At 43.1% G+C, this 17,438-nt stretch overlaps 1 protein-coding gene across 1 annotated transcript; it reads left to right on the top strand.

Annotated features, from left to right (window-relative positions):
* The first annotated feature begins 5,695 nt into the window (after positions 1-5,695).
* Positions 5,696-16,024, top strand: LOC142391482 (vesicle transport protein SFT2B-like). The gene is made up of 8 exons (XM_075477255.1): positions 5,696-5,913; positions 6,602-6,691; positions 7,353-7,438; positions 8,019-8,100; positions 8,185-8,220; positions 8,305-8,363; positions 8,443-8,472; positions 10,734-16,024. Exons 1-8 carry the CDS (start codon positions 5,845-5,847, stop codon positions 10,768-10,770), a joined length of 489 nt encoding a protein of 162 aa, XP_075333370.1. The 5' UTR covers positions 5,696-5,844; the 3' UTR covers positions 10,771-16,024.
* Positions 16,025-17,438: the final 1,414 nt, after the last annotated feature.

Genomic DNA, 17,438 nt, shown 5'->3' with positions numbered 1-17,438 from the left:
TGCTGACAGGCTTTTATTTTGTAAAAGTCTGCTGCTCACAGGCTTTTATTTTGTAAAAGTCTGCTGCTCACAGGCTTTTATTTAGTAAAAGTCTGCTGCTCACAGGCTTTTATTTTGTAAAAGTCTGTAGCCCACAGGCATTTATTTAGTAAAAGTCTGTTGCTCACAGGCTTTTATTGTGTAAAAGTCTGTTGCTCACAGGCTTTTATTTTGTAAAATTCTGTTGCTCACAGGCTTTTATTCTGTAAAAGTCTGTTGCTCACAGGCTTTAATTTTGTAAAAGTATGTTGCTCACAGGCTTTTATTTTGTAAAAGTCTATTGCTCACAGGCTTTTATTTTGTAAAAGTCTGTTGCTCACAGGCTTTTATTTTGTAAAAGTCTGTTGCTCACAGGCTTTTATTTTGTAAAAGTCTGTTGCTCACAGGCTTTTATTTTGTAAGAGTCTGCTGCTCACAGGCTTTTATTTTGTAAAAGTCTGTTGCTCACAGGCTTTTATTTCGTAAAAGTCTGCTGCTCACAGGCTTTTATTTTGTAAAAGTCTGTTGCTCACAGGCTTTTATTTTGTAAAAGTCTGCTGCTGTCTGCTGTGGAACAGGAAAAGAAAGTAATCGGCGGATCCACCAAACATGGAGAAGGGTACGGAACTTTTACTCGGCCATTTTCATTTTAAAGTTCTTCCAGACGGCGGAGTCGACAGAACCAAAGTCATCTGTAAACACTGCCAAGTTGAATTGTCTTCTCAGCGTAGTAGTTCCAGTCTAAAATATTACTTAAAGGCAAAACACACAACTGATAGCAGCAAGTCATTCAAGGAAACAGACAGTGGAGCGAGGCTTCTACATAAAAACTACAGAAAGATGCTGATGTTAAAAGTGTGTTTGCACAACAAATGTTATGGCACTTTCATTCATATGGCAGCACATTTAAAATAAAGCTAAATGCTAAAAGCTATACGCTACTTTTGGATTCATTTTGGGATTCTGCGTACAAATGCGATTAATCGTGATTAATCAGAGAAATCATGTGATCAATGAAAATATATTTATATTTTACACATTTGTGTTGTCTGAATTCAAAGCATCTTGTTCATCTCTAACAGGGAAATATGTTTGAGAGTCATATCCTGAGAAAAGGTGTTAAATTAATCTTCAAAGCAGATTTTATTATGTAAACTAGCAGAACAATCAGGGAAACGCACAGAAACAGATCAAGGTGAGGTTATTTTCAGAGCTCAGGGTCTGATATTTCTCAGATGATGACGCGGTTAATCAACGAGCAGCTGAAGTGCAGCGAGGTGTTTTCAGCTCATGTGACACAGATCCATTAAGAAGGTGTAATCTGCCTCCTCCTCCAGGGCTTCAGAACGGGGATTAACTCAGACCTCAGGTCAGAGCAGCTCGCACAGCAGACCGAAGACAAAAGGAAGAAGCAGCTCCAAGAAGGTGTGGACCACCGGATCCGAGCTGAAGCTTCATGGACCTGCAGGGCGTAGAAGGTCCACAGTAAGGATTTACCCTCCTGCTCCCGCCTCTAACCGACTGACCCGAGCTGGTCCAACCTGCCTCTGACTCAGCCGGCTTATTTTACACTTTGCTGTTATTTCAGTTCAATAATCCAACATTTAATCTGACGCTGTCAGTTCTGTGGATTTGCAAAGTTAGCTTAGGCCCTCAAGATGGATCCAAACAGAGAAGAAGCAGATGTATTCTCAGACGCCGAAGATCCGATTTCCCTGAGAGAGGACGGCGAGGAAGAGGAGGAGGAGGAGGAGGAGGAGGAGGAAGATGAAGAGCAAGATGCCAAGATCTTCAACGCCTGGATGCAGCAGTACCGAGGCGGGAAGAAGAAGGTTGGAGAGGACGAAGAGGAGGAGAAAGGAGAGGGCGAGCGAGCAAGACCTGAGAGCAGGTGCAGCATCGAGCCACTGGTCCAGATGAGGGCCGACCGCCGGTCGTCGCTGCCGTGTCCGGTAAGAAAAGCTGCAAAACCAGAGCTCTGGGTCATTAAAACCGGGTTCAGGAGGTCCTGGTCAACACCGAAGGAGTCATCGTAGTCTGAACGGAGAGTCCCATAGTTGTTCAGAGACTTTTGGTCTCTAGATTCTGTGTAAAAACAGGGAAAAACTCCCAATAACATCCAAATGATCCAGTCAAAAGCTCCAGAACAACGACAAACCAACCATGCGTTGAGGTCCAAGATAGAAAACTTCTTCCTTTTATGAAGGTGGAAGTAGTTATGAATTGTTCCGGCTGATTCTGATTCCTGGTTCTGTTCTCTAAATTTTAAAGTACTTCTTTAGATTCAGTATAAAAACAGGGAAAAACTCCCAATAACATCACGTGATCCAGTCAAAAGCTCCAGAACAACGACTAACCAACCATGCGTTGAGGTCCAAGATAGAAAAAAACTCCTTCCTTTTATTGAGGTAGTTGAGAATTGTTCCGGCTGATTCTGATTCCTGGTTCTGGTTCTGATGGAGGCTGAAACTTCTACGCTTTAAGGTGAACCCTCAGTGGGACGATCCCAGATCGCTGCCCCACCCGCTGTAAACAGGAAGTCTTATTTTGTCAAACTATTATGTGAAGTTAAACGACACTCCATCACGCTGCCTTTGGTCAGAACCTCCTGAATGTTTTCAACATACCTCCTTCTACACATTGACATTCGTCCAATAGCTTCCTTCTAAACGCCAGACCTTCGCCATTAAACAGGAAGTTTATTTTTACATTTTTATGCCTTTATTGGATAGGACAGTGTAGAGAGACAGGAAGCAGGGGGCAGAGAGAGGGGGAACAACATGCAGCAAAGGGCCGTCCGATGCGGGACTGGAACCGGGGCCAGCTGCAGCGAGGACTGTAGCCTCTGTACATGGGGCGCCTGCTCAGCCCACTACGCCACAGACCGCCCCAAAACAGGAAGTCTTATTTTATTACACTATTATAGGAAGTTAAACGACACTCCATCACGCTGCTTTTGGTCAGAACCTCCTGAATGTTCACAACATACCTCCTACGACACTTTGACATTCGTCCAATAGCTTCCTTCTAAACGTCAGACCTTCGCCATTAATACCATTCATTTTAATTCGTGGTAATTATGGTAATGCTTAGGGATGCACCGATACCGATACTGGTATCGGGTATCGGGCCGATACTATTCTAATATACTCGTACTCATACTTGTTAAAGTTAACCGATACCATTAACCGATACCAATTTATTGCATGAAGACCACGATCAGAGGGTGGCTTGTTGTCATTTTTGTTGTATTTTTTTAGATTGATGTCTGGGGAGATGTCGAGCTAATCAGGAACAGTGTGGTTAGGCTAGTGAGACCGAAACCTGTCTTCCAATTCATTGTATTTTTTTTGTGGTAGAAGTATCGGCAAGTTCTCAGATCCAAGTATCGGTTTGAAAAAAAGTGGTAATGCTGCATCCCTAGTAATGGTGTTAATGATAATGGTAATTATTTTATTTTTTGGGGCTTTTTATGCCTTTATTAGATAGGACAGTGTAGAGACACAGGAAGCAGGAAGCAGAGAGAGGGGGAACAACATGCAGCAAAGGGCCGTCGGATGCGGGACTCAAACCGGGGCCAGCTGCAGCGAGGACTATAGCCTCTTGTAGCGCCTGCTGTACCCACTACGCCATGGACCTTCGCCCCAAAACAGGAAGTTTCTGTTACTCGGTCATACATTGTCCGACACCGCTCGTGTTTTCTCTGCTTGATAACCGTCCCAACTTGAACATGTCTGCACATCAGTATCAGCTCATGGTCACAGTGCCCCCTAATGGCTGCCCGAGGGCAGCGATCTCTATACCTTTGGAGTGATATCCAAGACAAGTCCTGTCCCGAACGCCTCAACGTGGCCATTAGGACGCAGACTTTACGAATTATGCACTGACAGACCAAAACTGCGATGCTGTACGTTTGTCGGTCACGTAGAATTGCATTTGACTTGCAAACTAAGGGGGATACGTTTTGATCATTGGTTGGTTGGTTGTCTCTGTGTTCAGCCCACTCTCCCAGCCATGGAGCTGTCTCGTCTACACTCGTCTACTCGCGCTCCAGTGACTGCGAGAGTTCTGCTGCGTCGCACTTCTTCCCGGCGCCTCCTTCCCTCCCCACAGGAGGCCACGGCGCCCCCTGTGGAGTGGAGGCCTTCCCTCGTACCCACCATCCCCGAGGCCGGGCCATCCGAGAGGCGGGGCCAGTTCAGGCGACGCAACGTCATGTCTTTGGTGAGTATTCAGATCAGTCGATGTTTTCTGGAACTAACTGGTGTCCTGAGGATCTCTGACTTTAGATGATGCGTGTTTTTACTGCAGAGTGATGCGTACAGCGTGTGTCTGATCTGTCACAACGACCTCAGCCAAGGATCCGGTGGCACCAGAGAGCTGCAGTGCACGCATACCTTCCACAAAGAGGTAACACAACGGGAAGAGTGACACAACTCTGTCAAACACTGGCTTTAACCGAGCGTTTAGATAAAAAAATATCTGAACAGTCAAAGGAATTATTCATTATTTCAAATATTCAGTTTGATTTATATATTTAGAAATAATAAAGTTTTTTACAGTCGTAATGAAAAATATGTTTGTTTTTAATCAGTTAAAGTAAATTAAATGTGTTTTATTTATACAGCCCTTTACAAACAATCGTTTATTGGTCAATGGAACAACCATAAACCAGGTGAAACCCCCAAAAGGGATGCCAAGCAGATATAGGAGAGACACACTAAGACATTTCTATGAATCCCTTTTCTTGGTCCTTATGGGAGGTTGGTTCTCTGCTGTCTTATTGTCCACCCGTGGTGGTAACTGACTCTGTTTTGCCGTCTCTCTGCAGTGTATAGAGGAGTGGTTGTGGAGGAAACAGTGCTGCCCGACGTGTCACGTTCAGGTGTCGATGCCACAACCTGCCTACTGGAACTCAACAAGGGTCAAAGTCCCCTAAGATCTGCCAGAAACACCTCCGTAAAACTGAACTCTCTTCATTAAAGCCCATCATGTCAATGTCATCATTGCTTCCTAAAATACCGTCAAGATGGGAACATGCAGTACAGTGTGTTTCCCCATCCTTCGAATCCAAACGGGCGATAAAGAGTAGAAACAAATCTGTTTGTTCCTTTTTTCTTCTTTTAATCATATGGTTACCCTTTAAACCGACCAGGGGGTCCTTCCAGGTTGAGAACCACCATTTTAAACACATGAAAACCCCCATTAATAACCAGAGAAGGATGTCTGTGCAAAAAAGTTTGTTAGAAACATAAAAGGCCTGTTCGAAACTCAAGTACAACCACAGTAACCTCAGTCCTATGTGTTTCCGACAGCTCTATGAGTGCTGGGATGATTTCTGAATGATGAGAGCAGGTAAAGGTGTTCCAGGCTTTGTGTAACTATTAACAATATGCTAGAGAACAACGTTTATAATGCCTGGATGTTGTAATCAAGTAGCTGCATTATTTTAATAAAAGAAGTACAACATTTAAAATGTTCTGTTCCTCAAAAACATGTTTTTATTTTATCTGCTTTGTTTGAACTTTTCTTTGTGTCATTATTTTATCTGGTTATGATAAAAAACAATTTCACCCTCTTTCTGTAATGACTTTTTTAATGTTTTCGGTCAATAAAAAAGGCCTCTTGGGGAAACAGCGCCTCCTTTGGTCATGCTGTGGCCAGAGGCGGTACTGCAGGCGGAAGTGTTGCACCTGTTGATGTAAAGTCTGCACCTCTTCTCGCCGCCCCAAAAAGCACCTGCTACACCTGAAACTACGGACACCTGGGAAGCATAAAGAAATTCGCCAAGGCTTTAAGTCCTTGTCGGGCAAAAAGAAAGAGTTTATGGATAAACTGAAGAAGGTTTTGAGCGGGCAGGACGATGGGAACTCGGACGGGAGCGGCATACTGGAGGTGTTGTTTTTGTTAGCTGTTAGCTGGGAGGAGCAGTTAAGGAGAAGTTAGTGATACTGTAAAAAAAACTCTCAAATCTCAGTTGAATATGAATGTACATGCATGAAACGAGTATTTCTAAACCTGGTATTATTTATACTTTCAGGAGACGCCAATATAGTTCATGTTTATCAAGAATAAACCTTACATTCCCTGAGAAGTTAGAGAGAGAAGATGCTGCAGAAGTTGCCCGAAAATGTTGGCGTTTTAGATTTTTCTCCATTATCACAGAGATTTAGTAAAGATTATCTGTATATACACATGTTCATTACTAATAAGAACTTCTATGAAGTAATTCGGCATAGTTAATATTGCAAAATTGTGAACACAAAGTTAAGTCCTCTTGGGCTAAAATGATTAATTATTATCTTTAATAATTTTACTTTTGACAGGACATGGTTTACTTATTCATTACATTTCCCCCAAATGAATGTCAAAGTATAATGTTTTTAAGTGTTTAATTTTACTTTTGATCTTTTAAAAGTGGAGTAGTGATTACTACTACTTTAATTAAGTACAATTTGAAGTCTTTTGCCCCTGAAAACCGAATAATTGAGCGCAGATTTTGAATTCACTCATGCAAATTTGACTCATAAGAGAAAAAGCTCAAAGGTAAAGTTACGTTGATGTGTTAAAACGGTCTCTGCAGAGAGCCAATCAGGCGTCCACCTTGGCCTGGGGGACGAGGATGAAGGGCTTCCTGATCTGCTTCATTTTGGGTGCCTTCTGCTCCATCCTGGTGAGTTGGTGTTGCGTCCTCCCTGCTTTCCTGTCTGTAACCACGGTAAAGGCCTGTCTGTCCCTCTGTAACCATGGTAATGGCCTGTCTGTCTCTCTGTAACCATGGTAACGGCCTGTCTGTCTCTCTGTAACCAGGGTCCTGCCTATCTGTCTCTCTGTAACCATGGTAACGGCCTGTCTGTCTCTCTGTAACCACGGTCACGGCCTGTCTGTCCCTCTGTAACCACGGTCACGGCCTGTCTGTCCCTCTGTAACCACGGTAACGGCCTGTCTGTCTCTCTGTAACCACGGTAAAGGCCTGTCTGTCCCTCTGTAACCATGGTAACGGCCTGTCTGTCTCTCTGTAACCATGGTAAAGGCCTGTCTGTCTCTCTGTAACCAGGGGACCTGCCTATCTGTCTCTCTGTAACCATGGTAACGGCCTGTCTGTCTCTCTGTAACCAGGGTCCTGCCTATCTGTCTCTCTGTAACCACGGTAACGGCCTGTCTGTCTCTCTGTAACCACGGTAACGGCCTGTCTGTCTCTCTGTAACCAGGGGACCTGCCTATCTGTCTCTCTGTAACCATGGTAACGGCCTGTCTGTCTCTCTGTAACCAGGGTCCTGCCTATCTGTCTCTCTGTAACCACGGTAACGGCCTGTCTGTCTCTCTGTAACCAGGGGACCTGCCTTTTGTGGATCCCAGGTTTTGGACTTCCGGTGTTCGCCGTCCTCTACAGCGTGGGAAACGTCTGCGCTCTGGCCAGGTACCAACAGGAACCGGTTAGAGCCAAAGCAGACCTGACCAAAGTCAACTTAACTTTATTAATATAACACTAAGCACAACAGAAATGTAAAACAAAGTTCAGTAGCGCTTTAGTAGCGCCGAATTCGTGGGAACAAAATTGTAAATAGCCGGTATTTTGTCAGGTTTTCAACACGTTGGGGATCTAAACAACTACTTTCTCGCCTGAAAATGTTTCAAATGTTGCTAAAGTTTACAGAGTTTAGAGCTTAAGAGAAATCAGCTTCAGGCCGGCTGATTTCGGCTCGGGCAGGAGCGAAATGCATTGTGGGTAAACGCTCTGCATACTGTCTGATCGATCAGTATACAGTATGGAAGTATGCGGTTTGCAAATATGCAGTATGGAAGTATGTAGTATGCGGTTTCGAACACAGCCTAGTTTTGTAAAGAACTACATTACCCAGCATCCTTCAGGTCCTGTTGTGCCAGCTTTTCTTGGTGTAAAAAGAGGAAACACGTCCCTCCAGTGGTGGACGTCAGAACTGTGAGTGTCAGAGCAGCTTTGTGCTGACGCCTTGCTGAACGTCTCCCTGTGCTTTCAGCACCATGTTCCTGATTGGTCCGTTGCGGCAGCTGAAGACCATGTGCGCCAAAGTGCGAGCGCTGGCCACCGCCATCATGCTGGTGAGAACGGTTTCACGGCTGCAGGTTCTGTTGGAAACCTGTGGAGGCCGTGATCAGTGACCAGGTGTGTGTGTGTCTCTGCAGGTGTGTCTGGTGCTGACGCTGTGCGCCGCTTTCTGGGTGAGAAGCCAACTCTGCGCCGATGTTTCGTGTCCCGTTTGTCGAGTTTTTTGTGCCATCTTTGTGCTTTTTCTGTCTTTGCAGTGGAAGAACAAAGGCCTTGCTCTGCTCTTCTGCATCCTGCAGTTTGTGGCTTTCACCTGGTAGAAAACGCACACACACACACACCTGCATATTCCTGTGTGAGTGTCACCGTTCTGACTGCTGTGTTTTGGGTTACAGGTACGGCCTCTCGTACATCCCCTTCGCCAGGTAAATACACTCAAACATACACACAAACTCAAAATATCTGCAGATGTTTCCATGGTAACAGCTGCAGAGATTCACTGAAACATGTTCCAACATGAACATAAACCCAGAATCTGAGTCAGAACCAGAGTTAGTTCAGTTCTGAGCAGCTTTAAAGTGAATATCTGCAGATGTTTCCATGGTAACAGCTGCAGAGATTCACTGAAACATGTTCCAACATGAACATAAACCCAGAATCTGAGGCAGAACCAGAGTTAGTTCAGTTCTGAGCAGCTTTAAAGTGAATATCTGCAGATGTTTCCATGGTAACAGCTGCAGAGATTCACTGAAACATGTTCCAACATGAAGATAAACCCAGAATCTGAGGCAGAACCAGAGTTAGTTCAGTTCTGAGCAGCTTTAAAGTGAATATCTGCAGATGTTTCCATGGTAACAGCAGCAGAGATTCACTGAAACATGTTCCAACATGAACATAAACCCAGAATCTGAGGCAGAACCAGAGTTAGTTCAGTTCTGAGCAGCTTTAAAGTGAATATCTGCAGATGTTTCCATGGTAACAGCTGCAGAGATTCACTGAAACATGTTCCAACATGAACATAAACCCAGAATCTGAGGCAGAACCAGAGTTAGTTCAGCTCTGAGCAGCTTTAAAGTGAATATCTGCAGATGTTTCCATGGTAACAGCTGCAGAGATTCACTGAAACATGTTCCAACATGAACATAAACCCAGAATCTGAGGCAGAACCAGAGTTAGTTCAGTTCTGAGCAGCTTTAAAGTGAATATCTGCAGATGTTTCCATGGTAACAGCTGCAGAGATTCACTGAAACATGTTCCAACATGAACATAAACCCAGAATCTGAGGCAGAACCAGAGTTAGTTCAGCTCTGAGCAGCTTTAAAGTGAATATCTGCAGATGTTTCCATGGTAACAGCTGCAGAGATTCACTGAAACATGTTCCAACATGAACATAAACCCAGAATCTGAGGCAGAACCAGAGTTAGTTCAGTTCTGAGCAGCTTTAAGGTGAATATCTGCAGATGTTTCCATGGTAACAGCTGCAGAGAGTCACTGAAACATGTTCCAACATGAACATAAACCCAGAATCTGAGGCAGAACCAGAGTTAGTTCAGTTCTGAGCAGCTTTAAAGTGAATATCTGCAGATGTTTCCATGGTAACAGCTGCAGATATTCACTGAAACATGTTCCAACATGAACATAAACCCAGAATCTGAGGCAGAACCAGAGTTAGTTCAGTTCTGAGCAGCTTTAAAGTGAATATCTGCAGATGTTTCCATGGTAACAGCTGCAGAGATTTACTGAAACATGTTCCAACATGAACATAAACCCAGAATCTGAGGCAGAACCAGAGTTAGTTCAGTTCTGAGCAGCTTTAAAGTGAATATCTGCAGATGTTTCCATGGTAACAGCTGCAGAGATTCACTGAAACATGTTCCAACATGAACATAAACCCAGAATCTGAGGCAGAACCAGAGTTAGTTCAGTTCTGAGCAGCTTTAAAGTGAATATCTGCAGATGTTTCCATGGTAACAGCTGCAGAGATTTACTGAAACATGTTCCAACATGAACATAAACCCAGAATCTGAGGCAGAACCAGAGTTAGTTCAGTTCTGAGCAGCTTTAAAGTGAATATCTGCAGATGTTTCCATGGTAACAGCTGCAGAGATTTACTGAAACATGTTCCAACATGAACATAAACCCAGAATCTGAGGCAGAACCAGAGTTAGTTCAGTTCTGAGCAGCTTTAAAGTGAATATCTGCAGATGTTTCCATGGTAACAGCTGCAGAGATTCACTGAAACATGTTCCAACATGAACATAAACCCAGAATCTGAGGCAGAACCAGAGTTAGTTCAGTTCTGAGCAGCTTTAAAGTGAATATCTGCAGATGTTTCCATGGTAACAGCTGCAGAGAGTCACTGAAACATGTTCCAACATGAACATAAACCCAGAATCTGAGGCAGAACCAGAGTTAGTTCAGTTCTGAGCAGCTTTAAAGTGAATATCTGCAGATGTTTCCATGGTAACAGCTGCAGTAACTATTCAGCTGTTACTGTAACCAGTAAAAAAAAAAAAAAAGCCATTCAGGTCGTCTCTTTTCAAGAAAAATGACAAAAAGTTTCTGTGTTTCTTTGTTTTAACGGTTTATCAATCGAAGAGTTGATGATTGATCAGAATAATGTTTTTCAACCATAAAACACATGTTCTGTCCCCGTATTTATGGATCGATTTTTACTGTGTTTCAGAGACGCCGTCATCAAGTTATTTTCGCTCTGCATGTAGAGTCACGGCCACTCCGACCAATCAGGACGCAGGATCCTGCGGTTTGTGTCCAATCAGCACCTGGACTGTTTTATTTAAGGTTTTACTTTAATTCTCTATTTATTTTAATCTCTCGCTGAAGTTTTTAGTGAAACTCGTGTCACTGTGGTTTAAACTCACATTTCATAACGTTTATAAAACTACTTTGATATTTAAGTGTTTATCAATGCTTCAGTTAACAGTTATAATGACTTAAAAATGTTTTCTATTGTTATTTTCCTTCTTTCTGGCACAACTGTAGTTCCATATTGTTATTTTTCCGTCTTTTTGGCACTTCTGTTGTTCCATATTATTATTTTTCCTTCTTTTTGACACTTCTGTTGTTCCATATTATTATTTTTCCTTCTTTTTGACACTTCTGTTGTTCCATATTGTTATTTTTCCTTCTTTTTGGCACTTCTGTTGTTCCATATTGTTATTTTTCCTTCTTTTTGACACTTCTGTTGTTCCATATTGTTATTTTTCCTCCTTTTCGGCACAACTGTTGTTCCATATTGTTATTTTTCCTTCTTTTTGGCACTTCTGTTGTTCCATATTGTTATTTTTCCTTCTTTTTGGCACTTCTGTTGTTCCTTATGTATCTTAATCTCGTGCTGAAGTTTTTAGTGGAACTCGTGTCACTGTGGTCTAAACTCACATTTCATAACGTTTATAAAACTGCTTTGATATTTAAGTGTTTATTAATGCTTCAGTTAACAGTTATAATGACTTAAAAATGTTTTCTGCAAATTATTTTCACAAATTACAGTTTTATTTTTGTAAAAACACAAATAAGATGGAACTCTTTTTGTTGAAAAAAGACTAAAATAATCAAATGATTTTCTTTTAACTAGTTTAATTATGATGTTTTTGATCATTTAGGCTGAAAGGTTAAAACTTCATGCTAATATGTGTAAATGTAAGTGAACACAGAATAATTTAAACCACAGATTTAGCAATAAGCAACACGGCAGCAGAAAGTTTTTACCTCTGAACATCGTCTGCTCTTAAAGTTCCGGATGTTTTCTGACTGAATCGTTCAAACAACAGAACTGGCTGAACATGAATATAAAGAGAGCGACTGAAGCTAAGAGCCAACATGCAGGTTTTCACCGAGCTGCAGTTAGAAATCAGAACCAGAGGAGCGCTGCACCTTGTTCTGGGTGAGGCCCAGAAGAAGCCAACAGAACCACATCATCTGCAAAGAGCAGAGATGGAACCGGGAGGTTCCCATCAGACGCCCTCCTGAACCAGAACCACTTTGGACCCAGAACATGGACACAGCTCTGACTGTTATTCAGGGACTGCACAGCTCATAGAAGAAACTCTGGTACCCTGTTCCTGCTGCACCCCCCCCAGAATCCCTGGGGGGACACGGTCGTAAACCTTTTCCAAGTCCACAAACTCCCATGGCCCCCTCAGACCCGGGGCCTCCTCCTAGGCAAGCCATCTTTATTTATACAGCGCATTTCATACCACAGGCAACTCGATGTGCTTTACATAAAGACAAGGCATCTAAAAGATAAAAATTAAAACACAGTTAAAAGCAATCTAAGAAGAGAGGGGAAAATAAAAATATAAAAAGAATCATTAATTCATTCATTTAAAAGCAAAGAGTGCAGATAAAATACTTTCAGGTGTCACATGCACAGCTAAACAGAACTGTTTTCAGCCTGGATTTAAACATGAGGCAGGAGGCCCCTCCCTGGGGCAGGAGACCCCTCCCTGGGGCAGGAGACGCCTCCCTGAGGCAGCAGACCCCTCCCTGGGGCAGGAGACGCCTCCCTGGGGCAGCAGACCCCTCCCTGAGGTAGCAGACCCCTCCCCGAGGCAGGAGGCCCCTCCCTGGGGCAGGAGACCCCTCCCCGAGGCAGCAGACCCCTCCCCGAGGCAGGAGGCCCCTCCCCGGGGCAGCAGACCCCTCCCTGGGGCAGGAGACCCCTCCCTGAGGTAGCAGACCCCTCCCCGAGGCAGCAGACCCCTCCCTGAGGCAGGAGACCCCTCCCTGAGGCAGGAGACCCCTCCCTGGGGCAGGAGACCCCTCCCTGAGGTAGCAGACCCCTCCCCGAGGCAGCAGACCCCTCCCTGAGGCAGGAGACCCCTCCCTGGGGCAGGAGACCCCTCCCCGAGGCAGCAGACCCCTCCCCGAGGCAGGAGGCCCCTCCCCGGGGCAGCAGACCCCTCCCTGGGGCAGGAGACCCCTCCCTGAGGTAGCAGACCCCTCCCCGAGGCAGGAGGCCCCTCCCTGGGGCAGGAGACCCCTCCCTGGGGCAGGAGACCCCTCCCTGAGGTAGCAGACCCCTCCCCGAGGCAGGAGGCCCCTCCCTGGGGCAGGAGACCCCTCCCCGAGGCAGGAGGCCCCTCCCCGAGGCAGGAGGCCCCTCCCCGGGGCAGCAGACCCCTCCCTGGGGCAGGAGACCCCTCCCTGAGGTAGCAGACCCCTCCCTGGGGCAGGAGACCCCTCCCTGAGGCAGGAGACCCCTCCCTGAGGTTCTCAGAGCCCGAGTTGGTTCATATGGCTCTAACATGTCAGAGATGTACTTTGGTGCTTGACCATGAAGAGACTTGTACACAAGCAGAGCTGTTTTAAAGTCTATTCTCTGAGCGACAGGAAGCCAGTGCAGAGACCTGAGCACTGGACTAATATGGTCGTATTTCCTGGTTCTGGTCAGGACTCGAGCAGCAGCGTTCTGGATGTACTGCAGCTGTCTTACAGCCCGTTTAGAGCCCAGTGAGCAGGCCGTTACAGCAGTCTAACCTGCTGGAGACAAACGCATGGATCAGTCTCTCTGAGTCTGCTTTAGACACTATTCCTTTGATTCTGCCAATGTGTTTTAGATGGTAAAAAGCTGCTGATGTTACAGATTGTTCCTACGAGGCATCCTAACCAGGTGAACCACCTCAGCTGGGGAAACCGGGAAGGTAAATGGAAGTTTGAGGACTTGGGCCGAGACTCGATCGCGACCTTGGCAGAAGTTGCTGAGGTAGTTAAAAGGCTTCCCTGCAGTAAGGAAATGGAACGTTCGCTCCAGGGACACGGTACGCTAGATCCCAACACCCATCTCTATGCTAACCTTTTATTTATTTGATGTTTTCTCCTCCGAAGCATCGTCTGTGAACAGGAGATGGTTCTGAGCTAAGGATCCCTCCTGAAATGGGTCCCATAGGTTCGTTTTGTGAGGATAAAGGGTGTCGTAAGGACATGTTTGACAAAGAAAAACAGTTTGTTAGAAACCTTTTAATCATTATTTTAGTTACTTAATATATCAGATTCAGTCCTGAATGTTTCAAACTGTGGAACGCCACAAAAATAACATAAAAACGGTGAAATAATGAGAAAACAAATGAAAGGATAAATGAATGAATAAAAAATGTGGACATATCGAGTTAAAATCTAATGAAACAAAAATATCTACATTAAAAACTACATGTTTGAATCTTATTTAGAAATAACATCAAATATATATAAAAGAAATTATTCATTTGACTTATGAAAAAAAAAATTTAATTTATGGCACTTTTGTTGTTCCAAACTTATATTTTGAATCGGCTTCTCAAAAAATAAATGGACTTTTTTTTTTTTTTTTTTAAATGTTCCAGATTTTATAGTTTTTCTTAGTTTTCCACATTTATTAATTCTTCTTGATATTTATTTTCCTCATTTTTGGCACTTCTGTTGTTACATAGGTTTATTCCTCCTTTTCAGCACTTCTAATTCCATATTTTTTATTTTTCCTCCTTTTGGCACTTCTGTTGTTCCATATTGTTTTTATTCCTCCTTTTTGGCACAACTGTTGTTCCATATTTTTTATTTTTCCTCCTTTTTGGCACAACTGTTGTTCCATATTTTTTATTTTTCCTCCTTTTCTGCACTTCTGTTACATATTTTACTTTTTCCTCCTTTTTGGCACAACTGTTGTTCCAAATTTTTATTTTTCTTCCTTTTTTCGCACAACTGTTGTTCCATATTGTTATTTTTCCTCCTTTTTGGCACAACTGTTGTTCCATATTGTTATTTTTCCTCCTTTTTGGCACAACTGTTGTTCCATATTTTTTTATTTTTCCTCCTTTTTGGCACTTCTTTTGTTCCATATTGTTATTTTTCCTCCTTTTGGCACTTCTGTTGTTCCATATATTTCCTCCTTTTTGGCACTTCTGTTGTTCCATATTTTTCCTCCTTTTTGGCACATCTGTTGTTCCATATTTTGTCTCTTTTTTGGCACTTCTGTTGTTCCATAAAACCCCTTGAATGAAATTAAATCAATTTAAATAAAGACTCATGAACAAAGCAGCAAAGACTCATTGTTTTAGATTTCAGATATTTAACTTAAACTTAAACTCAACTGTTGAAGCTGAATAAATAAAAAGGGTTAAAATAAAATATGGTTTTGCAGCACTGTTGTTTTTAGAAAAAACTTAAAGTTAAATCATTAAGATTTCCTTAAAACGTTCACTTATATTTAATCATTTGGATGAGTAAAACGCTCTGATTTAAGGTTTCCTTTAAAAAGTTGAAAAAACACATTTAAGTTCCAGGAAGTTCTTTGAAATCGGTTAAACATTTAAAAAAAAAAAAAAGTCTGATTTTAAATAAAAACATAAATCAATCATCAATATTTTCTGAATAATTTCTCTGGATGTTTTCTCTGTGCCTTGATTTGTTTTATTTTTTAAGCTGTTTCTTCAGAATAAAATCAATGGAAGTCTCGTCCTTAAGATTTCTAAAAGTTGTAAAGTTTTTCTTCTACTTAGTTAATCCCTTAAAATCCTCAGATTAGGATTCTCCTTAAAGAAGCCGCTTCCTTTAAGTCTTTAAGATCATTTTGCTCGACACCGTAATGCCTTAAAAAGAGCTTAAATATGCACTTATTCAAGGATTCCTTTAAAGTTCATTCAAGGTTTAACTTCAGGTCAGAGTTAAAGACTTTTCGTTAGCTTTTTGTTAGCCTAGCTTAGCTCGACCCGTTGAGCGTAACTATGAGGGATGAAGGATAATTTTACCCGTAATAATTAAAGATATTTACGGTTTGTAGCCGTTGTTTTCGACACGTTCTGCGTGGAGAAGCTTCCTGCCTTCGATAAGTTGATTTAATCAGAAATCATCACACGTTTTCTGATTCTTTGACCATCTGAAGCTGTCCGTGTTGCTTCCTGCTGCTTGTACATCTTCAGTTCATTCGAATGTCTCCGAACTTTGACGGGTCGTATTGTTACGTCCACGTTTCCCTTTTCTGTGTAGCTGCTCGCTGATCTGACTTGAATTAAACTGTCTCGTGATGTTTGACTCGTCTGAAACCGGCTCACTTCAGGTGTGACGGATTAAACTTGCGTGCGTGTTTTGGTGTCACCTGGTTTTCTGTTGACCCGTCTCTCTGCTTCACGTCGTCTTTATGCCTGTTAAGTCTCTAAAGCCTGTAATCTCAACCCTCCGCCGCCGGCTGATTAAAGCACACACACACTCCCTTTTTCGGGCCGTGCACATATCGTGTGTCGTCTTTGTGTCCGTCCAGATGTTCAACCACTGTGGATTTGACCTATTCTCCATTACATGCTGATCTGAACGGCTTATGGTGTTTTTCGTGTGACATTTAAACCTTCTGACGGAGGCGTTCGGACAGCAGACGGCCGACATCGCAGCCGATTCGGCTTCGGAAGCATCTCAACTTCTTCGGGATTTAAACCTTTCAGAGATCGATTAAAAGGCGACTTCACATTTTAACCAGATAATCAAGAAAAATACTGAGACTGTCCAAAAGTTTATGAAGGTAGTTCATTTATTCACCTAATTTACATGTGGTGACATCACTGATGACATCACATTGGATTCTGAACACATTTCAAAAGCCACTTCCTAATCTCTGCTTCGAAGCCACTTCCTAATCTCTACTTCGAAGCTACTTCCTAATCTCTGCTTCGAAGCCACTTCCTAATCTCTGCTTCGAAGCTACTTCCTAATCTCTGCTTCGAAGCCACTTCCTAATCTCTGCTTCAAAGCCACTTCCTAATCTCTGCTTCGAAGCTACTTCCTAATCTCTGCTTCGAAGCCACTTCCTAATCTCTGCTTCGAAGCTACTTCCTAATCTCTACTTCGAAGCTACTTCCTAATCTCTATTTCGAAGTCACTTCCTAAATCTGCTTCGAAGCCACTTCCTAATCTCTACTTCGAAGCCACTTCCTAATCTCTACTTCGAAGTCACTTCCTAATCTCTACTTCGAAGCCACTTCCTAAATCTGCTTCGAAGCCACTTCCTAATCTCTACTTCGAAGCCACTTCCTAATCTCTACTTCGAAGTCACTTCCTAATCTCTACTTCGAAGCCACTTCCTAAATCTGCTTCGAAGTCACTTCCTAATCTCTACTTCGAAGCTACTTCCTAATCTCTACTTCGAAGTCACTTCCTAATCTCTACTTCGAAGCTACTTCCTAATCTCTACTTCGAAGTCACTTCCTAAATCTGCTTCGAAGCCACTTCCTAATCTCTACTTCGAAGCTACTTCCTAATCTCTGCTTCGAAGCCACTTCCTAATCTCTACTTCGAAGCTACTTCCTAATCTCTGCTTCGAAGCCACTTCCTAATCTCTGCTTCGAAGCTACTTCCTAATCTCTGCTTCGAAGCCACTTCCTAATCTCTGCTTCGAAGCCACTTCCTA

This window comes from Odontesthes bonariensis, chromosome 11 (genome assembly GCF_027942865.1).
Source record: "Odontesthes bonariensis isolate fOdoBon6 chromosome 11, fOdoBon6.hap1, whole genome shotgun sequence".
Taxonomy (NCBI): domain Eukaryota; kingdom Metazoa; phylum Chordata; class Actinopteri; order Atheriniformes; family Atherinopsidae; genus Odontesthes; species Odontesthes bonariensis.
This window is presented reverse-complemented; position numbering and strand designations above follow the sequence as displayed.

What these genes read in the sequence shown, in the direction of transcription:
- LOC142391482 (XM_075477255.1), top strand. Translation starts at nt 5,845, where the DNA reads ATGGATAAACTGAAGAAGGTTTTGAGCGGGCAGGACGATGGGAACTCG. An exon ending in AACGTCTGCGCTCTGGCCAG is followed by an intron (nt 7,439 to 8,018) that starts GTACCAACAGGA and finishes CTGTGCTTTCAG; the next exon opens with CACCATGTTCCTGATTGGTC. An exon ending in CAGTTTGTGGCTTTCACCTG is followed by an intron (nt 8,364 to 8,442) that starts GTAGAAAACGCA and finishes TTTGGGTTACAG; the next exon opens with GTACGGCCTCTCGTACATCC.